The sequence below is a fragment of the Crassostrea angulata genome, chromosome 4 (genome assembly GCF_025612915.1).
Source record: "Crassostrea angulata isolate pt1a10 chromosome 4, ASM2561291v2, whole genome shotgun sequence".
Classification (NCBI taxonomy): Eukaryota; Metazoa; Mollusca; class Bivalvia; order Ostreida; family Ostreidae; genus Magallana; species Magallana angulata.
Window position 1 is genome coordinate 3,820,350 of NC_069114.1, and position 27,374 is coordinate 3,847,723.

At 31.9% G+C, this 27,374-nt stretch overlaps 1 protein-coding gene and 1 pseudogene across 1 annotated transcript in view; both read right to left on the reverse strand.

The window, feature by feature from the left end:
• Positions 1 to 359: 359 nt before the first annotated feature.
• Positions 360 to 27,374, reverse strand: part of LOC128179485 (short-chain collagen C4-like) — a 145,345-nt gene continuing 118,330 nt past the window's right edge. Inside the window, exons 2-4 of the mRNA XM_052846920.1 lie at positions 1,441 to 1,518; positions 989 to 1,225; positions 360 to 615 (exon numbers count right to left, since the gene is read on the reverse strand). Of these exons, the coding sequence (XP_052702880.1) occupies positions 374 to 615; positions 989 to 1,225; positions 1,441 to 1,518 (557 nt within the window). The 3' untranslated portion in view covers positions 360 to 373. The remainder of the gene's footprint in view (positions 616 to 988; positions 1,226 to 1,440; positions 1,519 to 27,374) is intronic.
• LOC128179486 (uncharacterized) lies at positions 16,307 to 20,767 on the reverse strand (annotated as a pseudogene).

Consider the following 27,374-nt stretch of genomic DNA (forward strand, 5'->3'; position numbering starts at 1 on the left):
TTAAACAACGTTTGTTCTTTATGTGTTCAGAAAATATTCATAACTCAAAAGTTATGGAGCAATTGGTAGCAAAAGTTGGCATTTTTTGAATTTTTTAAGTAGTATTCGGGAAATAATCATATAAATAAAACGTTTCAGATGTCTATATTAAAGATGTGTGATTTAAAATTACTTGCAACCGAACAACTCGGAGACATTGCAGGTATAATATTAAAAAAGGGGAGAATTCAAATTCGGAAGACCTTAATAAGATAGTGAGATAATATTTGATGAAATGGTTGGACGTGTAAGATCGTTTCAAGACTACAAAACACATATTTAAGATTACCACAATAACACAGTCAATACTACAACAACGATATATTTATATTTATTATTTAGAACAAACAGCACACACGAGTTCTCTTCCTTCCACATAAGGTGGGCACTTCAAGGAACCACATCGAGCCTCTACGAAATAGAAAAGTTTACCATCTTTATCTGCATGACCCCCATGTAAGGTATCTGGATGCTCGTCAATACAGGTGTACATTGTACCGGCTGAATGGTCAGGATATCCAGCCATTAAGTAACCATGGTATTCTAACTTCCATCCTTTGTAACACGTTTTTCTAGCTACAAATCAAACAATTCGTGAGACTATTTTTCTTCAGTACTATGAAATATAAAAAAAATACGAAATCCTTGATTTATTTAGTATATCCAATTAAAAAAAACATAGTTCGTCTTGTTGTCTTATCCAGATGTTAATTTACTTTTAAAATTTAACATAAGACAACCATAATTTTTGGGACATAATACATGTACCTTAAAAACAGAAAAAACACCCAATTGCTAAAGATACTATCAAATTATTCTAAATATAACTATAAGCTTCGGGTTGTAAGTTAAATAAGGTATTTGGTTAACCTTATAACAAAGTTGGATGGAGCAAAAAAAAAGATAAACTTAGTTGTATAGTTATTTAATAAATTTAAATCTGACGCACCTGGAAACATCTTTACAACTGATCTATTTCGACGAAAACAGACTGCACATGGTACATCGTGATCGTGAAGTTTCCGAAGGTTGCCAAGGGAATCATATGTTTGGTATTCTGCACCAAATACATACGCTTTATGCCCATCAGATCCATCCCTGTAGTTTCCCCATTCTGGATCCCTCGGTAAACAAAGAGTATCAACCGCTGCACCCGTGTTGGTATACCATGAACCTCCAGTGTAACCTTCCAAAAATGAAAAAAAGATATAATAATAATAGTAATGTCTTTTATTTATACGGGATATCACAATTAGTTTACAAAACTAGTTCACATTGTAGTCCTTAAAACGAATATACAGACAGCAACTATATTCAAAAACTGAAAAGTCTTACAAAAAAATGGAGTACAGTATACATATTATTCATAACCTGAAACAAGTGATTTCAGAATAGAATTACCTGAAAGAACTAGCTCGGCATTTGAAGGACACGTTTTCTTTCCCCATCGCGTGTAAACCACGCTTCTTTCTGTTGTTTCTTTTAAAAAAGACAGTAGGTACGTGAATTCATTGGTATATGAAGCAGATAATTGCATTTTTAAACCTTACATCTTATGTACCTCTGTTTTCCCCCATATTGATTGACACGCACCTAGAGAAGGTTGTCCTGTTAGTAAACTCTGTAATATCTCTTTACAACTTTCTATGTTTGCCGCAGCCCGTACTTCCACCCCAAATATCACAAGAATGAGAGCCACAATCATCTGTAGTAGAATAAAATGCATTATTAATCGGTTATAACAGAACAGGGTTAAACTAAGTTTAATAAGTTTCATGTTTAAAAAAAATAGTTGTTGAAGATATAAAATTTTTAGCTGTAATCATTTTTTTGACCTCTGGTAAAAACTGCAACATCTGTATTGCTTGAGTTGTTTTTGTTATTTTCAATACACAAAACTTTGTGAAAATGATGTATTTAATTTAGAGAATGGGTATATTACGTGTATTTGCATACGTTCCTACTTTTGTTTGAACATGCGCGTACATACCAGTGTGCCCGTATGTACATCTTCTGGATAAGCTGATTGCAGCAAAGATAGCATGATTTTTGTTTTACTTTGATACTTCAACATAACTGGCTTTCAGAAATGATTCAAGTAGAAAAATTGTATGATAAAAAAGTATCAAATGAGGTCTTCACAAAATCAATGTTTTTCGAATACGTGATTCAAATACTGTAAAACGAGAAAATTTGGCGCATACGTATTTTAGCGCAAACACAAGTGCTAGTACATTGGCGCAATTATATTTTAGCGCACGTCACCTTTCTTTAAAAAAGAATACAAAAAATGTTCTTGTTTGATAAACGATCACGCCCAATTTTAGTTCTGTGTTCACTCAAGCACGTGAGCACAACGACTTTGATTTCTATCTCGCATCCACGGTAAACTGTCGTTGAGAACAATACACTTACTTTTGTGTAAATCGTCAGTAGATAGATATGAAAACTTCATTTATTGGCGATGATGTGTAATTTTTGTTGGTAAACAAATTTGAGTTATCGGACTTTGAATTTCACGTGAGGACTTGGATAACACTAGAAGAGTCCCGAAACTAAAAGTAAAATCGAATGCTACATTTACCATAAGTTTCGATCACCATGAGCGAATCTTTTTTTACAGAAATTTTACATTAAAATAACACAAAAAGAGGTATCGTCTTGTTATCTTTATATCCACTAATTAGAGATCAAAAAATTATGATCAATCATGTATTGTCAGCGTTAACGATCGCCACGCTTAATCACATTTTCACCTCGAGGCAGTAAATAGAAGTGGCATGGGGAGAAATCCAATTTTCAAGGTGCTAATGAGAGATATTAAGAAGCAATTAAAATTGAATTAATTAATCCATGTTTAGGGACTTATACCCGATAACCCATACGTTCATCTGTGTAATTATCTAAACAAACAGAACCGACAGCATCTGATATTACGTATACGAACACTTCTTTATGGGGACGTTATTGTTTTTCAACTTGAAGAAATTTACTACATATGGAAAATCGTTGGCGCACTATTAATTTTAGCGCTCAGAGGCAGTTGCGCCAAAGGCGCTAAAATTTGTAGTGCGCCATATTTTCTCGTTTTACAGTATGTTGTTTACCGTAGTGCAAATAATTTGTAACTTAATTAAAACACAAACTTATTTCAATGTATGGATACACAAAATGATTAATTCACTTTTAAATAACTAAACTGAACTTACCATTACAAGTGTAAGATATCACTAAAGACCTATTTTATCTAGTATATATATATAAGTCAGAAAAGGAAATCAATGCCTACATTCAACCTACGCAATTTCACAATGCTAATCAGATCGACATTAAACTGAAATTCTATACCTAAACTAGGCCTAGAATTACACAAATGAATGTCGTTTTTTTTCTAATACCAGGTACTACTAATCATAATAATTGCGAACTATATTACATATGCCTATGACACTATTCTTAAAAAAGGGTATTACCTCCTTGACAGATGACTGATATGGTTATCAACATCTAGTCACTGTAAAATTAAGGAGGACGAGTTGGTTTGTTTTTGTGTGTTGTTTTATTTCCTAAAATCTACAATAGGAAAACTCACTAATTTTTAATCTTATGTTACACACCTCAACCTTAGTGTCTATTCTACTATATTAAAATAATAGATTTAAATTCTTGGGCTTTAATACAGAGAAATCGGAAGAGTATTTTTGTTTTATATATTTTAAACACCATTGGTACTTGAAGATTACCAATTTGTTTTTTTTATTTTTTTCTCAATCAAGCTTCGCTAATAAATAATCAACAAAAACTGCTTTTAAAGATAAGGGAATCGTCTAGATTTTGTTTAAATTTTACAATCTTACGCATGCGCATTACATTCACGCTAAAGTACGGGGGGGGGGGGGGGGGGCTCTATAGTGTATGTTTCCACAATATCACATTTGCATGGATAAACTCAGAAAGATTATATCAAATACGTTTAAATTTTCATTGAAAATGTGTCATAATATATTCTGTTCATCAAAGGGAATATAGGAGATAACTCTAACTCAGTGCATTTAATACGAAAAATCCCGAGTGTTCCAAATGTCAACATGGTGTGTATATTCGAAGCGAGTATAAAATGTTGGTGAAAAAGTGTTGAATTCTTCATTAATATGAATTAAATTTTGAGGTATTTACAACCTCAAAATGGTTTGTTATGAATAATTTGACTATTATTTTCAATGCAGGTTCATTAATTTTCTACAAAATCGTTTCGGAGCGATTATGCAATTTTTGCTACATTACGACATAGACATAAATAACAATGTTATCTATTTCTCTGATTACGGGTATATGGGGGAATTTTAACTTTGGTGAAGGCCTGTTCCAAGACACAGTTAGATAATTCTAACTAAGCAGAGTGTAGTGAAGTTAATAACATTATTGTAGGCTTAAAGCTTGGATATGTCAATGTCAACAACACGTTGTGTCGGTGTATCTTTTCGTAAATGTCCGATACCATATGCAATGTCAACCCGTACACGCACAGGTCAAAGTCTAGTATTTTTGAAAATTAAAGATAATATCGTTCTTCCTATTAGGGGCGTTTCAAAATACAAGTAAATTCACGATAGAGATAAATGGGAAATTGTCATATTTGCACTTTGAGGCAGATTTTAAAAATTACTACAATGTTCTATAATTTGTAATATGTACATTGTAAGTGAAATTATTGCTGTCTACCTTGTGTTTAAAAAGTACTATATACTTCATGAGAGTCATCTCAAAATATCAAAATGCACCAAATTTTGTTATAAATTTGGGATTTTATAAAAAAAAAAAAGTATTGTACTTTTGTACAACAGATTCATTCAAAAGTTTTTAAAATATCTCCGATGAATCATAGTTCTTTGTGTAAAATTTTCAAGGGGTGCACTTTTTTTCTTTTTGTAAAGTTTAATTGTATCATAATACCATAAAAGCCATCTACTGAATCACAGAAAAATCATTGTTAAATAGTTTGTGTTTAAAAATCTAAACATTTTTATCTTTATTTTGTTTATTACGTTCAAAATTTACATGGACAATGAAAACTTAAGTCGGCCAACTAAAACAAATCTAAAAAACCTGGATACCAAAATATTAATATAAAACAGTCTAAGCTTGATCTTTATGATAATAATATAATTTACCTCCAATACACATATAAACATAAATCTCATTTAAAGATGATGTGATTAAACTGAATTCAAATTGTCAACTGTCAAATTCAAATTCAATAAAGAAAACAAAACTAATTCAGTGTGTTTAGTAACAACTTAAACAGAGAATATGAAGTTAACATGAAGTCAACATAAATGATATTTCATGATTAAGCATATGATATAAAGACAACATATATCACAGTTATAACAAATAACAACAACTAAACACAAAATAACCTTTATAATTTTTTTTAAACAATATGATTTAATAAGTAAACAAAGAAATTATCAGTTATAGCTACAACAAAACTTCACTTTTTATATTTGAACATATTTAGAAGATAAAACACATCTATATGTAGTTCCTTTTTCCTATTCTGATTCTGAATCACGGTAGTTGACTCTACATCTATCAAAGAATTTTGATTGTATCGAAGAAAAGTTTAATATAACATTGCCAAAAATATTGCCCCCCCTTAAAAATGCCAAATGCATGCGTTTCATTACGGTTTGATTTTCAAAAGAACCTATTTCAGTCATATTTTGATGAAAAATGTTGTCATTGTTTTATGAAGGGCCACGTTGAGCTTTTTGTATTAAAGGATAAAGAGGAACTGTCCACTTTTGTGACTGGTGGTTCCGAGCTCCTTGATGAATATTTTGTTAGAACAAATGGCATGTGACTCTGCTATTCATTGGAGGCAGTGCTGTAATTATTAATATTACTAGTATTACTTAATATTACTTAATATTTAATATTCATATGCCCGTAGAGCTGCTGAATTATGGTTCGGGGACACCTGCAATGGAACTAATTGCCGTCTTTCTTGCGCTGTGATTAACTTTTATTCCTTGGATTTCCCCTGCCTAACCCGTGATCTTTATATTGTTGCCAATCGTATTCTTTCCCATTGGTTGGTTGACGTACCAAGCATTTTCAGGGTGGCTTGAAACTCCTATGTAAAATGGCGGCTCGGGTTTTTTTGCTCTGGCCTTCTTTTGGCAAACTCCATTTACGCTAAAACTAGACATCATGGTTTACCTTGAATAACAAAAGTATATAGTTTTTGATAGAGAGTTTTATAATGACCTTTTCAACATTCAAACTATTAATGAATGTCAGGAATATATTTCCATAAATCTAACGACATGTTCCACTATTTTCAAACATCTTTGGTGCAAAACTCCGACTCCCACTGGTGACCTCAGTTCTTGTCTTTGTTGGTTTCTCTCTCCATATATATTCTAAATATTCCTCTCCAGTAGAAGTGATTTTCATGAGTTTCCTTTCCCAACTGTCTGAGCAATTTTCGTTTTGACAACAGAATATCGCGTGAATGTTTGAACTCCTTATCTGTTATCATGTTATTGTTCAACTTCTTGTCAGCCAAATAACCGTTCACACTCTCTTGAGTTGACTTTAACGTGTCGGTCTTATAATCCTCGCCGCTTGCTTTCTTTGGATTAATATAGAATCTAACGATACAAATTTGTTAACGAAGACATTTGAATTTACACACGTACATGATCGGTCATTAGAGTAGGCATCGTAACCCAAAGCTATGGTTAGTTCATCAACTCCTTCAGGGTATTCCAAGCGGCAGATATACCATTCAAGTACCTCACTGGCTATCTAGTTACCACATCATTTACAAAAATTGCACATACATACTATTTTCTGTCGACATACCACCTATGTTCAACCATGATCGCGTCTCCTTACCTCATGGTTATGGCCTGTTAAAAATTGCAGCGATCTAACTCACATTAAAACCAGTTTCAACAAATCTTGCTGCACAATTAATAATATCACAAGCCAACACATGATTTACCTTTCTTTTTCAATTCAGCCGGTCAGACTCGGCTTTCTATTTGTGTTCAATCCATTAAAATCGGCTCAAAAGCTCTGCATCACCTAAAAGCACTTCCATTTTGAATATTTTTGTTATTGTTTTGTATTCATACGTGCCGTTTTAGTTGCATTATTTACATGTTTGATTAATGACACTTCAGGATTTATTATTTAAAAATGTTTTGTTAAACGATAAGAAATGGGTTTTGTTCTATTGATCGCCGCATCAAAGGAAAAAAAAAATTCTTAACCCAAATAGATTTCCGAGAATTCGGCGGGGTTTTTTTTTCAACATTAATAATTTAATTCTGATTGTAACGCATTTGATTGGCTAAACAAATTCATATATATCGTTTAACATAACTTAGGTAGAACTTAAATTCATTCCTTAAATATTTTTATTGGCTTGGGGGAATATTAAGAAAAAAAAACTAATACGAATAAACATGTATTTATTTACATGGATATTTTTGATAGTTATTAGTTATTATTTGACAAAATTAGTTTCGTAATTAAGAACGAAAACCCTATACAATAAAAAGATTATTTTTGGGAGGTCGTATCAATTGCGTTGAAAAAATACGTAAAAAAAAACCCAGTGAAATAAATCAAAAAAAGGTTTTATTAATTTTTTTAAACTAAATCAACATTGTATTTGAAAGAATAAACACGAAATTCAATTAAGATTTGACTTAATATACGTATAACGACGCGTCTATCACAATCTATTTTTATTAACCACCAAGCATATAGATTCTCATTATAATTAATTGCATGCTTACATTATAGGTGTTCAAATCAATGTGTATAAGTTACTTCTTCTTGTCTACTGTAAATATTTTGGAAATAAGCAACGAGGAGGTCTTCCGTTTCAGCTTCAAGTCAAGAAAGGATTGTCAATCAGTCTTAATAAAACCATCCCCCTTCTCCCTACATTTGTCAGGGTCTTACAGATATTGATAGGAGGTCATTTTCACACTACCTTAACTTTTGACCAATCAGGACTTCAGAAAATCAATTTGAACTCTTGAAAACTAGTTCATGCCTATTTTCTATGCATTAATGAAACCCCCAGACTGCAGAGTATTGAAGACTTAGATCTCTCGAAAAACAGATAAAGGCATTTCTGTAATAAGTTGGGGAAATATTTAGACAAGAAAAGTATTGACTGGTACTTTAAAACACTATTACAAGCAAAAGGAGCTATTCGCTATAAGCAAAATGAAAACGGATATGCATCTCTTTATGTGATGCTTTTAACTTTCATATTATGCAATATCCAAATAATACTATATTACAATTAGATTGATGAGATAATAAAGAACAACTGTTCTTTCTTTCCGGGCGCCTAGATCCCTTAATTAAGGGACCAGCCCCTTCAAACTAAAAAGTTACGAGACAAAAACATGAGTAAAAATTAGCAGTTTTTAAAATATAGATTTCAATTATATAGTCCAAGTGGTACAATTGGAAAAAACTAAGATACAAAAATCAGAGGACAACATTTAAGGTGTCAATTTTTTAAATATTTCTAAATATGGATTATTGGCTACTGACCATTTCGGAGCCTTTGTCCGGAAACGAATGCTCCTAATCATTTTTAAAAAGGGGAATAACTCGAACCTGGAAGCTACGATTTCTCATCATTTTGTTACTTAAGATCAATTCTATGTAAGAATCAAAATTCGGTGGCCACGCATAGTCACGGATTTTCTTCATACTTGACAATTTGATAGACTTTGATGAGTAAAAAACTTAACACCATTTGTTTGTTGCAATGTGGTCCCGTTGCCATGGTAACCGGGGGTAAAGATGTAATAATGGCATTTCAATGCTTATTTGAGAACATATTGTGAGTAATGTGCAGAACTTGGGGTTTCCAGGGTAGAATATATCATTTAAAATAGTTGTCATTTTTCAAAAGAAAGAAAAAATTTCATGTAGAAACGTATACTTTTAGAACGTTTCCATGGTTACTAAACAGAAATTTTAAAATCTGTTTTCTTCATCTAGTTTGAATAAAAAGTGCAAATCTTGGATCTTTCGGTAAACACTATTATGAGTGTGCAATTAAAAATTAATTATGAAAATTGAGAACCGTTGCTATGGTAACAAGCTTAAAAATAAGGAAAATTATAATATTTTTAGGCATCTTTAAATGGATATTATTCATTTATAATAAATAAATATATAAAATCAAATGGTGAGAAAAAATATGTATGTCCTTAACTTTAATGACATCTGAAAAAAATCTGAAATTTTCTAAAAATAATTACCGTTGCTATGGACTTTTCAAAAAGGAAGAATTTCTGTGTGATTTTTTACGCAAATTAATTTTCCATATAGCAACAACACTTCTCTGTTGCATAACACAGGTTTTTGTGGTGTATAATGAAAATTTGGATATTTTTTTCAAAATTTCTAACTAAAACGATTGCAAATTATTTCTTAAATCAGGAATGGAAGCATATCATCTTTGATTTCTCAGTTTTTCTTAATTTTTTAGCCTTGTTGCCATAGCAACGGTTGTCAATTTTTATGATAAAATATATTTTGCATAAACATTGATATGGATATAAAAATTTGACAGTTTCCCATTTGGGCTTATTAAAAAACCGCAGAAATTCGATTTTGAAAATGTGTAACTTTTTCCATGGTAACATTTTAAAAGTATTGGTTTCTCCATCAATTGTCTTATATAATTAAATAATTGAAAATAGGACAAAAGCTGTAGTATGTCTTTGATAGTTTACATAAGGGGCCAAAACCTTCTAATATGGCTTCAAAGTAGATAAGTTTTGCTCTTTTCCAATCTTTAGTCTCGATTACCATGGCAACGGTTACCCCAAGCAACCAACTTTTAGTAGTTTTTAGCTTTTTACACCTAGGTGTGTCCATGTATGAAATATAAGGAAAATTGGTGACTATGCATGGCCAAAACCTTTTACAAATCATTGATTCTTACATAGAATTGATCTTAAACACTTAATCTAATTTACAATACACCCTAAAAATTTGAATGAAATCGGATGACAACCAAAAAAGTTATAAAGGTTTTAAAAACGTCTAGAAGAATAACAACTAGATCTCATTACGAGTAACGAGTATGTCTTCCGTCCGATTTTGTTTGATATGATACGATGAAATATTGATACTCTCTGCCAAATCTGAGATCCGGGTGAAACTAGCTTTCTTGTCTCCAGACCGGAAACAGACGAACGAAAGTGATTATTGTAAATAAAAACTGTTTTTTTAAACATATATGCCTAGTGTACATCACTGTTTATTATGCTAGATGAAACACCAAAGACTATCTGTTAAACTTGTTAAAAACATGAATTGTTTGAACTTTTCTGGTAAGTACCGGAAGTGGCGATTGACAAAATAAAACCTGTTAAACACATCTTCAAACAATTGTCTATCATTCAGAAAAGCTTCGTGTCTCAATCACTTACAGTGAATAAAATCTCGCAGGTATCAAACTTGTAAAAAAAAAAATTAGGTACCTCCACATGTAAGATATTTGATATAACTCACCGGAAGTAGAATATGTTTTCTGATTTAACATATATAAGATCGTGTAATAATTTACCGGTATTCCGTCCATGTAAAAAAAAAAAAAATAAGGATTTTTTTTTTAAGTGCTTCCAGTGACGACCGAAAGTGAAGACGATTAAATCTAAAGAATGTAAACACGGATACATACTTAGGGCTATCATCCAACAAAGTTTGGTTGTTCAAGTTATCACCGTTTTTGAGATCTCGTGGAGTCATTGTTTTTTGTCCATTGACAGGAAACGGATAAACAGAAATGCTCAGTGAAAAAAAAAAAGTATTTCTTAAATATTTGACATTTGAACTTCATTGTTTATCAATTTTACTAAAATTGTCAAAGAAAAACAGATACATTTTCAAACAGCTTGATTTGTTTGAGCTCTTCCGATGAGGACCGGAAGTGACAATTGACAAAATGATAGCGGTTAAACGCATTTTATATCGAATGTCAATAATCAATATAGGTTTCTTGTATTGATCACTTGACTATCTGAGATTTCGTGAATCAAACATTTATATAAAAAACGCTTTCTGAGATACTTAAGATATCTCACCGGAAGTATTAACATCAGATACATAACATATGTAAGGATTAATACTTATATTTTAATTCTATATGAAACACATTAAATGCAAAAATTAAATAATTTTTGAAGTGCTTCCGGTGACGACCGGAAGTTATGACGAACAAAACAAAATAGTTTAAAGACATTTACAACTATAGGTCTGTAATCTTACAAAGTCTGAATGTTCAAGTCCTTATCATTTTTGAGATCTCAATGTCACAAGCTTATTGTGGCGGGGCAGGAAACGGACGACAGGAATGAACTTTGGAAAAAATGACAAATGGATACTCCAGACATAATTTTTTTATCACTCCTGAATATTTCAAGAAAATCTTTTTAGCCATCTCTGGAAAAACCGTGTGTACAAAAAAGGGAAAAATTCGTACCCAATTTCACGCCATAGTGAGCTCTTAAGAATGGCGCCACTGGCGTAAAACAAAGCAATAAGCACAACCTCAGACTATGGACTAAATCTTCGAGATCAAACGTGCACAAAATGGGTCGTAAAAGTTACAAAATCAGCGATAAATCGGTATCGGAAATGACGACGGCCAAAATATTAAAAACAAAATAAATTCAGATCACTTTCAACCATCTGTGATAAAATTGTGTAAATCGGTTAGATAGTTTCCGAGGAATCGCGTGCACAAAATTTGTGGGGGAAAATGATAATAACTAGATTCTCGTTACGAGTAACGAGGAGATCTTCCGTCCAATTTGTTTTATATGATACGATAAAAATATTGATACTCTCTGCCAAATCTGAGATCTTGTTGAAACTAGTTTTTTTGTGTCCGTACCGAAAATGGACGAACGGAAGTGAATAATGAAAATAAAAGCTGGTATTTCTTGGAAGTTTGCTAAGTGTACATCGCTGTTTATCAGGAGAGATAACATACCCAAGAACATCTCTTCAATTTGTTAAAACATGAATTGTTTGAACCCTTACAGTGAGTACCGGAAGTGACAGTTGACAGTTTATAACCCATTAAACAGATCCTCAATCAATTGTCTATCATTCAGAAAAGTTTTGTGCCTCATCCACTTACAGTTACTAAAATCTCCCGGGTATTAAATTTGTTAAATTTGTTGAAAATAAAAGTCTGCATTTTTAAAAAACATTAGACAGCTGTATTTTACTGTTTTATTAATTTTACTAAACATTTCTTATTAAAACTGTCAAACTTTCAAACAACTTAATTTGTTTGAACCTTTCCGCTGAGGACCGGAAAAGACAGTTGACAAAATGAGAACAATCAAACAAATATTATATCAAATGTCTATCATCCATGTACGTTTTGTGTCTTATTCACATCCACTTTCTAAGATCTCGCGTGTAAAACATTTGTTTAAAAAAATCTACCAGAGATAATTGAAATCTCACCGAAAGCAGATCTGTTTTCGTTTATTCAACAACAAAATGAATTATATACGTAAAGATTTATACTAATATATTCATTCTATGTAAAATAACTTAGGGAATAAAAAAAAATATTTTTAATTACTTCCGGTGACGACCGGAAGTAACGACAAACAAATGAAATTAGTTGAAACACATTTCCAAACACTGGTCTATCATCCTACAAAGTTTGGATGTTCAAGTCTCAATCGTTTCTGTGATCTCGAGGAAACAAGTTTTTAGATCACCTGAGCCACAGGCTCAAGTGATCTTTTCTGATCACAATTTGTGCGTTGTCTGTCGTCGTTGTCGTCGTTGGCGTCGTCGTCGTTGTCGTCGTCGTTGTTGTAAACTTTTCACATTTTCATCATCTTCTCAAGAATTACTGGGCCAATTTTAACCAAACTTGCCATAAAGTATCCTTAGGTGAAAGGAATTCAGATTTGTTCAAATGAAGAGCCACGCCCTCTTTCAAGGGGAGATAATTAGGAATTAGTGAAAAAGTAATTGTGTATTTTAAAAATCTTCTTCTCTAGAACCAATTGGCCAGAAAAGCTGTAACTTGCATGAACGAATACTCAGGTAGTGTAGATTCAAGTTTGTTCAAATCATGATCCCCTGGGGTACGGTTGGGCCACAATTGGGGATCGAATTTTTACAAAGGAATGTATAGAGAAATATCTTTAAAAATCTTCTTCTCTAGAACCAATTGGCCAGAAAAGCTGTAACTTGCGTGGTAGAATCCTCAGGTAGTGTAAATTCAAGTTTTTGAAAATCATGATCCCTGGGGGTACAATGGGGGCACTATGGGGGTCGAATTTTTACATAGGAATATAAGAAAAATATCTTTAAAAATGTTCTTCCCAAGAACCATCTGGCCAGAAAAGCTGTAACTTGCATGGAAGCATCCTCAGGTAGTGTATACTCAAGTTTGTTCATTGGGGGTCAAATTTTTGCATAGGAATATATAGAGAAATATCTTTAAAAATCTTCTTCTCTAGGACCAATTGGCCAGAAAAGCTGTAACTTGCATGGAAGCATCCTCAGGTAGTGTAGATTCAAGTTTGTTCAAATCATGATCCCCGGGTGTACAATGGGGCCACAATTGGGGGTAGGAATGTAAAGAGAAATATCTTAGTTTTGAAAATCAATTGAGCAGAAAAGCTGTTACTTGAGTGAAAGCGTTCTTAGGTAGTGTTATATATAGAGAGAAAAATCTTTAAAAATAAAAAATTAAAAAAGGATGAAACTATAAAGGAGGGGGGTCAGATTTTTACATTGGAAATAAATTTGATCATTCTCAAAAATATTTAGGATATAATATTACTAATATGCAATCATATTGACATTTGTTGATTCTCATTTGTTTAGACTTTGGACCTGGATAATTTTTGTGCCACATAGAAAGTTCAAAGTTTGATGTAGGTTTATATTTACCTGATTTTATTATGTCTAGTGTTGATCAGGCCAGCGATGTGGCCCATTTTATAGTCATATCTTTTATAGTTTCTGAGAGCACCTCTGCACAAAATAGGCAGTAAAAATGTACAAAACAGCCGATATGTCCGTAACGGAAGTGATGACAGAAAAAATTTCAAACATTAATGAAGCTTATATTAATTTTCATCATCTGTGAAAAATTGGCTGAAATCGGTCGAATAGTTTTCGAAAAATCGCGTGCACAAAATTTGTGGGGAAAAAAATAATAGATACGATCTCGTGACTAGTAACGAGTAGGTCTTCCGTTCAATTTTTTAAACGATACCATTGAAATATCAAAGAACTTTTAGAATTTCCACTCAACATCTCCCTTTCAGATAATGTATACGCTTGTCATTATCCTTTCAAATGCTCAACAAAATGATTTGCTTTTTCACACACAGCACATTAAAGGTTTAAGATTTTAGTCCCCGAAAATCTATAATTACGTTATAAAATGCATTACAAAATCTTTATCGTTTTAAAGGTATGTGTAAGAGACTTTACTTGTGTCTTGGCCCCTAATTAAAGGGGCCAGTCCTTTTTTTTGAGTTTATTGAAAAGTTCCTACAAATACAAGCATTTTTTGTTCTTATTGTCCCTAAAACTCCCTAATTACGTCATAAATGGACGCGACATTTAAAAAAAGTACCTATGTGTCTGCTTAGAGCAGCTTCTGTTTTTTCATCCAATTTATTAACCGATTTTTCAATTTGATCTGTAACAATTTTGAACTCTCGTCTCAAAGTTTCTACTTGGTACGCTCCTAGAGCAGACGACAGTTGTCCTGTCAGATAACCCTGTAACATGTCTTTACAACTTCCGGTATTTGTCTCGACTTCTGCTACAGCTAACAGTATCAGAAAGAGTAGTAAACCCATACTCTGCGAATGAAAAAATAACTATACGTATAACAAATATGCATTGCTTTAAATAGAATGTTACTTCCTTATAAAAGTCACTTTAAAATGACATGATTTGTAAACATGAGCAGCCGAAAACAAAAAAATATTATAATATTCTTTTTTCAATATAAGAAGAGTCTTATTTGTATTCTTGGTTCATACTTGATCAATCACCAACTAGAAAATTAAAGATCGTCATTTATATTTTTAATCCTTGTAACACTACGACATAATGTTTGACTATTGTTATTTTAAATGTTCCTTTTCGGAACTCTAGTTTGATCGTTGAAGAATTATGCATAGACATGAAATTAAAACGCAAAAATCAGTGCAATATATAGAGCAGTGTTTTACCAAATATCTTGATGGGGTAAAGTAATGACTTTAAAACAAATTTTAAACAGAAGATAACGGTTGGCCATAGATGTTTACTTACGGTAATAAACTGCACAAACCAACTACAGTATTTCCCCTTCTATGTATTTATATTGTCATACAGTGCAATCACAAAGAAAGTTAATACTACACGTCCTACGCATTTTAGAATAACCGTATTGATATACGATCAAAATGAAATTTAATATTGACGTGTACTCGACTGTTTTATATAATTTTAATATCATGCAATATATTAAAATAGTTTATTCAATCTCTATATTTTCTCGGGAATTACAGTGTAGCTTGTAATATATCTATGAAACATGTAGGAACAATATAAACAATTTAGTTGAAACAAGCTTTGGGTTTTTTTTTGCACCCAATGAAGAGTTCAAAGTTTTACATTTGATACTAACATTTCAAAATTGTTATATTGATTTCAAACTGCTCAACCGCGCGATCTCCCAATTAGTACAGGAAGGTCAATTGATCTACAGCTTAAGTTTGAAATAGTATATGTATATGTACTTTGCAAGCATAGCTATAGAGTTAATATTCAAAGTTTTTGTATACCAAATCTCATTAACTGTGTTTGGCTTGGGGAGGTGGTGATAATTCTTCATTAAAATATGTGGAAAATAATTCTTAAAGTTTAATTCTTGAAAGCATTTAGATGCAGTGTTTGTTTTGGGGTTTTAATTTGTGCTCCTAAAATCTTTATTATTGTAAATATAAATATAGAAAAACATGCATCAAGATCTCTGTCTGTGTTTCTTTGGACTTAAACATGTAGGTACAAAGCTATGATGTCATAATGATAGTGATTAAACAAATTGCAGGCGATGGAATATTCCAGTGCCCACCTAAACGTCGTCTTTTAGAAATTAAAGAATGAATCATATAGTGAGCAACATGAAATTTCACACAAGATGAATTATATTTAAAACGGAAACAATTATTTTTTTTCTAAAGAAAGCAAGAAAAGTATTAGAAAATTTTATACAACGCAAATCATCATGTAATTTGGTACAACATATTCCTGATTAAATTTTTTAAGGTTAATAGGGGGTGTTGTGTTGATAAAGCAAGAAATGAGACTATCAGGTTCATGTGGGTTTTTTAGCCCTGCAATAATCGTCAGTTATAGCAAGGCAGTGTTCCTGCCTCTCGATTTTTTCTGAAGGTACAAAATTGTTTATACAGAAAGTCACAATATTCTTACCTTAGGTTTACATTAGAGATTTTCATAAAATCATTACATTGGTGGTTCTTTGCGGTAAATCGAGATTTGTTAATATTTTTGCAACACTAGTTATATATGACGATTCAAACTATCAGAGTTTTTTCTTAAATTTCGAGTGGTCCATCAAATTATCTATTCATTCCATTTATCAGTCAATGTTTTAACACTAATGAAAAGTGTGTAGTCTATAAGCAAACACTAATGAAAACAAACTTTAAAGTGGCAACCATAAAAAATAAATTCCATTGAATCAGAAAACCAAAATCATTTACTACCACGCCAACTTTAAGAGAAAGAATTTTATATCTATCGAAAAACGGGAGATACTCTGTAGTTTTATGCTTTATTCTGGGTATATATATTTGCACTCGAATTCTCGGACGTAACAAGACCAAATATAAACTTCACGCCTGTTTATTTGAATGTTTTGACAAATTTGTTTATTGGTTTAATTTGAGAAAGGAATTTATTAATTTTTGTTTTAATCGACTTATCAATGGAAAGGTTGACCGGAAAACATCAATGCACGTAGTCACTTTTAATAAAAACTTTATCTAAAAATGCAAGATAGGTCTTACAAGGCTTTTGTAGAGAAATTTCTTTTTACATTAACCTTTAAGTAAAATTGCATTAACCTATAAAAACAAATCCGTATCTATGATGTTTGGTATTTGTGACATAGAAGTTTAACTTTTTTATAGAAAATTCAAAGAAAATGAGTTTGACAAAAATAAGAATTAAAGTCGCCGCACATTCTCTTCCGGCGAGCTCTCCATTGAAGGCATGACCAAGATCGCAAAAATAGAAAATTAAAGGGGTATAATTACTAACATTCTTAACAAAATAGGAAAATATCTTAAATAGGATTCAGTAAGACTTCAAATTATAAACAACATTTAATATTTTGAATGAAAACGTAATTAATTTATTCTTTAGAACAGACAACACAGACGATTTCTCGTCCTTCGACGTAAGGTGGGCACTTCAGGGCACCACATCTAGCCTCCACGGGATAATATAGGTAGCCATTTGTATCGGCTTGGCCTCCAGGTACAGTGTCTGGATGCTCGTCAACACAGGTGTAGGTTGATCCAGCCTTGTACCCATGATAGCCAGCCATGAGGTACCCATTATACTCTAACTCCCATCCCACGTAGCACGTTTTTCTTGCTACAAGGAAGAGTTATGATTATAATTTTCATTTTCAACACGTGGTCCTTGTCCAAGCAATAGTAATACACTATAAACAGTGAACAACTTTTCCAATAAATCTATTTATTATCTAAATATTATATTAAAAAGATAAAGAGATCTTTAAAATAGGCGAGCGATCCTTCTTCTGTGATGTTTGTTATGTTCTTTACATCATTGCATTTTAATGTTTACCTCACCTGGAAACATTTGCACAATGGATCGTTTTCGAACCAAAATAACGGCACAAGGGACATCGTGCTGATGAAGAGTCTTCATGTAGGATGGGACTGAATTCGTCTGGTACTCTCCACCATATATGTACGCTTTGCTTCCATCAGTTCCATCGTTGTAAATTCCCCACTCTGGATTCTTTGGTAGGCAAAGAGGATTTACAGCTGCCCCAGTGTGTAGATACCATGATCCTCCGACGTAACCCTTAATTATTTAATTGATTTGCTCTTCCGTAGTTCAAAAATCGTTATCTTGACAAACCTGCTAAATGATAGTGCAGTTTTAGCCATTTTCGTTAAGTATAATTAAACTAGAGAGCAATAAATAAAGAACGTTCGGGAAATGTTAACTATGACTTAAAACAAAACAACAACTCAAATATGCTAATAAATAAAATAATTTCCTATTGTATGGGTGCGAAAACATTAAACTATATATACATTAAAAATTACCTATACGTGCAACTTTGTACTCAAATAAGTCCAACAACTATCAACATAAATTTTAACGCATATTATGTGTAGAGAGAGGCGGATCCATCAATTTTTTAACACGAGAAAATGCATTTTATAAATGAACGGAGCATAGTCATAAAAGAACTACGTTTGTTTTGATTCGGCATGTAATTATTTTTAGAGCGTGTATTATTTCTATTTTAGAGTGTTTAATGTGCAAGTGTGCTGTGTTTGTCATTGGGAAGCCTATGTAAATCCGCTTTACTCAAGGGCATACATATAAGGAGGTTGGCTCTTGAAATAATAGTCATGCCAATTATCCGAAAACCAGTTAGATATAAAGAGCTGGGCCTAAAATGTTCATTTATTTTATTTGTGCCCCTGTCACATGCCATTTTTTGGAAATATAGGGCTCTAAAAGAAATGATAATTCTCCTGAAAGTTTTGGTTAATTTTTACATAGAAATTGATGATTTGAAGAAATCAAACAAATATTTATAGTTTGAACTATTATTTAGTTACGATTTTAATACAGTATGAACTTGGACACATGAAGTGACTATAAATTAAAATCGATGTCAAAGTTTAAAAATTCTTGCTTTACTTGTGGCTTCAAATGCCAGTTCACTTTGAACACAACAACAGATGTTACAAAATTTTGGAGTAATCAAATTATAACGCAAATAAAACAAATATAGTAATGTCATCCAAAACCTTTCACGCAAAGAGACACACATTTAATGTCTCATTTAAAGGTAAAAACAACTAGGTTTCACATTTCAAATTTGAGATAAAGCATGAAATAAGCAAATATTAGGCTAAAATTGGAGTTCATTTTCCTTAATTTCTATAAAATATAAGGTAAATATGCCAAAATATATCGATAGAAATATCAAAACATTGTTTAAATGTTTTTTTAGAATATCATGAATATATCGTAATACACAAACTCCATGTATTTAGAAGTTTAAACTGCGCTGAAAATTAGGAAGCTAAAGTGACACTACTCTATAACTTGTGAGTTATGAAAATTGTTCATTTCTTTCTTGAAAACCTTCCGCCACAAAATATAGTCCTTTACCAATCTCTGTAAACATGTATTTTTTAAACAATTGATTCAGTATTGTTTATTTGGCATTGTAAAAAATAGATATACTACTAGAATTAATATATGATGCAATATTTTCAGACGAGAGTTTATCCAAAATGGCTACCTTAAAAAGGAGCGAACCTCTTAAACCTCTTCGATCTTTTGGATATAATTAAGGGACTGTTATATCTATGTAACACTATTGCTGCTTCAATGAAATCTAATCAGAATTAATTGATAAATGCAATACATAAAATATTAAGCGAAGGTCATATAAATTCCAAGCGGAGCTCATTTCTTTGAGTTAAATTCTTATAAAAGCTTAACCCTATACAAAGCAGCAGCACTTTTCAGAATCTACCAGAAAAGTAGAATTTAATTATAATTTAAAATTTTTATTCAAGTAAATGCAATATTAAAATTTGTTTATGACCTCCATTCGGGAGAATTATCTACACATATGACGTGGCTTTCAATTCAAGGGACCACACTAAGTGTCATACAAAGTAGTATATACTGTACTTTTCCGTTTAATATAACATTTATATCAATATAAAATAACTTTGCATAAATATTTTGTAATAATAGATGCATCGTTTCATGAACGTTTAAATCCGCTAATATTTTCATAGTAAGCCTAAACATTGCTGCGTGTGTGTTTTTATGAACACGCAAAATGCATTGACTGGCAATGGTTAATCAAACTTTCAAACAAAAAACTGTAATTATAAAATCTAGTGTCTGCACATGAATTCAATTTACCCAAAAGAACTTGTTCAGCATTGGAAGGACATGAATCTTTCCCCCATCTTGTGTAAACGATACTGCTGTTTCGTTTTTCTAAAGTACAAGAAACAGTGGGAATTTGTTTATCAATTGCCAATTGAAAGATAAAATATCATAGGTGTAATAAGGATTGTTAAAATAAATCATAATACATTAGAACATGTTGAATTTGAATTTCTACCCTGACTCAATTGAGTATCAGCCACTTGTTTTTCTTTAACTTCCTTTAAGGTTTTCTTAACATCATTAGAAAAGCTTTCGAATTCCCGCCTCAAAGCCTCTACTTGGTATGCTCCTAAAGCAGACGACAGTTGCCCCGTCAGATAGCCTTGCAACATTTCTTTACAACTTTCGTTATTAGTCTCAACACTGACTACGGCGATGACCATCAAAAATATTTGAAACTCCATGGTCTGACTACAATTTAGAAATATACAGTATCTAGACTTGGTGTAAATAATATTTTTTTCTTCAAACTCTAAACGAAGTGCACATTTTTTTCTATTTGTTTGTTTGCAAAATCGTTCCTCGTGTATGTTAAAGGGACATGGCCACGATTAAAGTCAAAACTTATATTTCCGTTTTAAATGTTTACAATGCCTAAGTAAGACATTTCTAATAGTCAACCAAAATTTTTCATTTGTCTTGTTATAAGCGAGATATAGAGCTCACAATTCTCTGTCATGTTAAGAAAGCTTTTGTTTACGTTTTGAAAGCTGAAGTAAAAATACTAATTTTACACCTAAAATGAATGTGATAAATGCTAGATACTATTTATGTATGCTTAAAACGAATTAGAAGAGTGAGAAATCAGGTTCAAAAAGAACTAATACCGATTTATTGAGCCAATGTTAACAAAAAAGGCATGAGACTTGTTTACATGAAAAAGAATTGTGAGCTCTGTTGTTTGCTTCTAACTGAAACTCTATTTCTCGTTGATAAAAAGAAATGCATTTCTTAAGCATTCTAAACAATTAAAATTTTAAAATTGACCCAAATCATGACCCTTCCATTTTGACTCTGATAAGCACCAATGAAATAGTATTTTATCAAGAATTAATCTAATTTTATATTTGTCAAAATGGGTCTGTGATGGAATGATGTCACATCGGTTTTACGCATTTTTTTTCATCGAAATGCTGAAAAAATGTCGCTCTTCTTTTATTCACAAATATCAAAAGAAGCATGTCTCATCAGTTTTTTAAACTAAACTGCGAGTTAGTGTTTAATAATCCCATCATTTTGGCTGAACTTAATTTACAATCCACAAAAAGGAAAGCGCAGTAGGAAATTTAAACCTTATACTCAATGTAAGATAAAATAATTTAAAAAAGTAATCAATAACATTTTAACTGATTAAAAAGGATTACAAAAAATTGGAAGGATTTGTTTAATAATGTTTTTATTTTATTTTTCCTTTAATGTTTTTATATTGTTAGAATTTAAAAAAGGAAACTAAATCAATAACGTATCACCATTAAGAACCAAAGCAATGAAAGAAAATTATATTTAAAAAAAAAGAAAATAACATTATAAACGTGGTGATAAAGATTGACTTACCGCACACTCAATGTGGTTAATATTGTCAATGGGACAAATTTAAATTAATTTGAGGCGTGAAATCCCACACCAGGCACTTCAATTCAACCTACGTCTTCTGACAAGCAATTAAAATGTTATTGTACACATTTTCTACTTTATTTAGTAGGTTTGTGGTTACAAAGTATATGCATTCCCTAATTAAAGAACAAATATAACGTACCATCAAACATTATTGCATTTAGAAGAATTGTACTTTTTTCTACTTTATTTATTTTGTACTATAGGCACAGAGAACGGCTATTTTATGAGTGACTTATCGTCAAATATTTATGTATTAAAAAGCTATAAACATTTTAAAACACTGATTTAACAAACGTTTGTATTTTGGGGTAAGCTGATATTTATATTTTTAGTGTTTCGGTCTTCTTGCGTTGCAAATGTGAATCACGTTTTGGGGTTTTTTTCCTTATCATTATTATAAATTTTTACATAACAGGTATATGTAATGGAACTGCTTTTGATAATAACGCCAAAAACCGAATAGTATGGCTAATGAAATAATTACTAAAACTTTCAAGGCATATCTAATAGGTCAAATTGTCAATGCCCACCTTTCTTAGTACTTAAGATAGTGGTAAAAACTCTATTATCTCATACAGGAGGGCAAATGGTCAAGCAAAGATAATTTAATCGGTTTAAGGCTGTTTTTGCTACATAAATACATAATTCATGGTTGCAAATTTATTTACAAAAAACAATACATTTATAAACATGTTCCACATTTGTGGTCAACAATATTCTTTTGCACATTTTATTCCCTATAATACGCGGATGTGGATTTAAACCATTCTTATTTATCATTAATTGACAGAAATAGTTTGTAATCTGAACACGCATGCAGCTCTTAAGTGGGTGGTGTTTCATTATTATGATTACTAGAGCGTCCAAACAGACGAATATATTTTTAATCTGAGATTGACTATTTTAATGTATATTTATAAAATTACGCGTCGCAATATCAATGTGCATACTATTAATAAAGAGATTTTTAAAAAAATCGATATCAAAAAACCTCAATCCGAAAGTCGGTCGTTCTGATACGCTACCGCCTTCGAGAGCGGTAGCGTATCAGAACGGTTGATTTTAATCCGATTGCAATAAACTTATCACATCAATCTTTTTTACTTTTATTTATTTATTTTTTCAAACATTGCTAAATCGTTTTAAATGCGACATAAATCATACCTTATTATTCAAGGTGTTAGCCTCGTGGTTACGATCTATTTCCTCAAATGTTGATACTTATAGTTAACTTATAGAACACCGTTGATTTAAAATTTATCTTCTTTAATTGGTGGATAAATGAGTAATAGAAATATTTTTTTTCTACTGTTGCAACAATTAACATCCTATTTAACAGGTAGCACCCAAAACTCTCTCTCTCTCTCTCTCTCTCTCTCTCACACACACACACTCACACCCATACACACATACACAGAGCTCTGATTTAAGGTAGATTTTAAATACATGGAGTTAATAACTAAAATGCAATGCATAGCTTTTTTTAATTCTTATTTTGTGTTTTACTAGAAAAGAAATAGATTGTTTTGTTTTCCAATTTCCGTTATAAAAGATTGTGCATTATAAAAACTTAACAACAATCACTAAAACTCCTTAAAAAAAGCATGTATTCTAAAAAAGAATTCTTATGAATTATGCCTCCTGTATAAACCAGCATACTTTCTGTGGTAACTTTATGCCAGTTGTACGCACAGAGACTTTCGTTAACTTGTCTAATGAAAACAGGTACATGTCAACATGTAAAGCTTTTAACACTCATACTACACAAATCACTTGCAAAAAAAAAGTGCAACGACCTTTATGAGATCGAAACAAACAACATTTCCATCGACAGCCATATCAAACTCCTCACCGTTTTTGAGTTATAAAGCAAACACTTTTAGAGTCTATTGGCCCTTAAATGACGGAATCAGCCCTTTTTTATTTGTGTCAAATGAAACCCCTTGATATTTTGCACAACTTTTATTCTACATGTCTTAACAAACCATTGATCGTTTTAGAGATTAAAAGGAATATATGTCTAAATTGTTGCACTTTTTGGAATCCTGTTTTTGATTCCCTACCTTTTCCTAAATAAAAAACGTAATCCAAAAACAAAAACCGATGTGCACAACTACAATGTCTCTTTTATTCAAATTTGTTGGAATCCTTTTCCCCGCTATCATAGTCCCGGAGCCTTTGTCTGGAAATCAAAGGCCGTGAAAGTTTTTAAAAGGAGAATAACTCGTTAACGGAAAAGGATTTCCACAATTTATGAATTGATTAAGATAGTGTATTGTAAAGTCTATTAGTTCGCGTCTAGCAAGGAAAAAAAAGGAAAATAAGAATAATTTTAACAAGCACAATAATAGTAAGGTCTTCCGTTGGCACGGAGGACCTTAAATACGATTTCAGCTTTAATGAAAGTAATTTTCCAGAACGGGTGCCAAGGAACGGGATTGGACTATCTAACGTCATGACAGAAAGTGAAGGGGGTGTTAAGCATTGGGCAAATACTTTATTATTTTACTTTTGCTTAAAATATGCAAACAAATATATACATACCGTATAATAGCGCTTTTTTTCATTTCATCCATTTATAACACGACAGATTGGAACAGAAAATAGTTTTGCTATTATATCGTGCAGGACCAGAATTAAATTATGTCCAAGCACACCAAGAAGAAAGTCTATACACCTTGAACATCTATAGGACAGTTCATTACAAAAACAAAAAAACCATAAGTCTTTTGTGACTTTACAAACTAAGATGAGCAAAATCGTGATCAAGTGATTAAAAAGACTCACAGAGCCAGAAGAAAGCTGTAAGAAAAAGGAAAACCGTAAAACTGAAGCAGTTCATAGTAATAGCAGCTACATTTTAAATGATAAAAGTGCAAGCAAGATATATTGATTATATGATATGGTAGCCATCTTACAGATCTCAGGGACATGCTACAAACCAAGACAAACCGAATTAAAAGCGTTGTGTGTGGTAGAGAAGGACATTTTGCCCAAGATCTGCCACGACATCCGACAAGTCACAAGACAAAGTGACAGTCACACACTCATTGAGGTATGCACTGGAATTCGTCATCGATAGAGATTCAATAGCTTATATCATCGAAAAGCATTTTGGAAAGTCCTAAATAATAAAAAAAAAAAAGCTTAAATAATTTTTCCAAAAAGTGCATGTAGTTGTACATTACCGCTCAAAATACTTTAAACATTTAGACACATGCACGAACTGATCGAAGAAACACGCACCAGTAGCGGAAAAGAATTACATTACTATTTTGTTGAATGGAAATGACCAGCAATGTTAGGCAAAGGCACTGCTTTGGCTGTCGGAATTCTTGAACTTTGTGTAAACGTGTAAAAATTGTGGTAATCATGTTTCTGACAAAACACAATAATTTAATAATTGTGGAGCAAGGAAATGGATTACCTCCATCAACCTTTCACTGAGAGTGTTAAATTGATAAAATCTCATGATAGAAATAAACAAACTGGTTACAGACCTCATTTTTAAGTTTCAAAAGGCTTTTAAAATCAAACAACAATTAATTTTTTTCAAGTTGAAAATGTCAACCGTGCATTAAGACAGTTTTTTAACGTTTTAGGACTTTGACTAAAATATAAACGTTGTTTCCATCTGCAAGAAATGTTATCTTGAACGAAACCGTGACTAAGAATTTAAAATAAAATGTGTCTCTCCGGCGTTTTTGACAGTATCCTTTATTAAGAAAAAATCCCATATTTGTAATATTAATATTTTGTGAATTATAATTGTTAAATCCTGCAAATGGGGTATTGTAGCTTACCGATTTACATGTCTTCAGGGAGATAACTCTGTGTATGTGTATTTATTTTTGACGAGAGTAAGAGTCATGGTTCGTTGATGTTTCGGAGGGGTGTTCATCCAGTGTTTCGACGGTGTAGGCACGGATATAATACAACGATGGATGAAAGAGTGCGTGCAAGTCCCAGCTCAATTTTAGGAAATGAAAGGTCCGTCTGGTTCTGAACCTTCAAATGTAGCCAGTTTTGACATTAACTGTGGCATAAAGTATGCAACTGCATCAAAATTGAAATTGCTGATGAGGAATATGTTAACTTATTATCTTCGATTAACAAAACAAAACTGACCAAAATGAAAAGATAAAGTATTTCTTGCTTCAAAATGGCAGTTTTACCTTATCGTTTACATACACAGTAAGGATGCCTGACAAGGCAATATATCTATGCTTCAGCTCCTTAGTTTTAGTCAAACTTGGTCCAGTCAGCGATCCTGATCTTACTTTATTTAATTGGTAAACTACTCCCTACTTACAATTTTCATCTTGGCTAAATAAGTTACATTTATTTTGCAAGAAAGCAAAACTAACCTGTCCAACCATTTCCCCTTGCTATACTTGAAAAAAGGTAATATAAAGTAATTGATCTAAAAAAAACCCACAAGTAACAGTGCATTTAAATGCCTATCGTTGTCGAAGCACCATAATTATCTGCGTGCATTACGGTGTCTAATTTAACAAAGGTACCTTGCTGAATATCGTTATTGTACTTTAAATGCACATTTGACATGTTTAATCAGATATGTTGTGTTTGTCATACAATAAAGAACCCCTGAAAAAAAAGATATTTATCAGAATTTACACATGTACCATTTTCGTGTTATCAAATCTTTTTGTAAAATTTGACCGTTTTTATTTGTATTTGAAAAGAGCTTTAATATCTTCTTCTGCACAATTAATTCCGATTAACTTTGTTTTCGTTAAAAGCATAAAAATCAATCATGCTTCTTGAAAGTATCTGCCAAAAAACTCAATAGGACTAGATATAAAAAAAAAACCATATTTAATTTTGTATGGTTGTGACATATTATTAAACTTAATTTAAACAAGTTAAATGCTTTTGACAAGAACGACATGAATTCACGTGATGAAAAAATACTGTTTTTCGATAGTCTTTAAGACTTCAAGAATTTTAATGATTTTGAAATACCCCAAACATTCAACAACAAAAAAAATGCTCAATATCCATACCCCTACGATTACATGCCAGTCGTTATCAAATGATCACGGATACATGCGTGTGGTACGGTCTCAAATAATAACAAAGGCACTGATGGAGGTTGTAATTGTAAATAACTGCAAATATTACTTGTTTACCGAGAAACTCACGGATCTTTTGTGTTTTGTGACATAGTCTATTCTCTGAAGAAAAAAAACTGCAGTCGTTATCAAATGATCACGGATATATGCGTGTGGTACGGTCTCAAATAATAACAAAGGCACTGATGGAGGTTGTAATTGTAAATAACTGCAAATATTACTTGTTTACCGAGAAATTCACGGATCTTTTGTGTTTTGTGACATAGTCTATTCTCTGAAGAAAAAAAACTGCTGCAACCA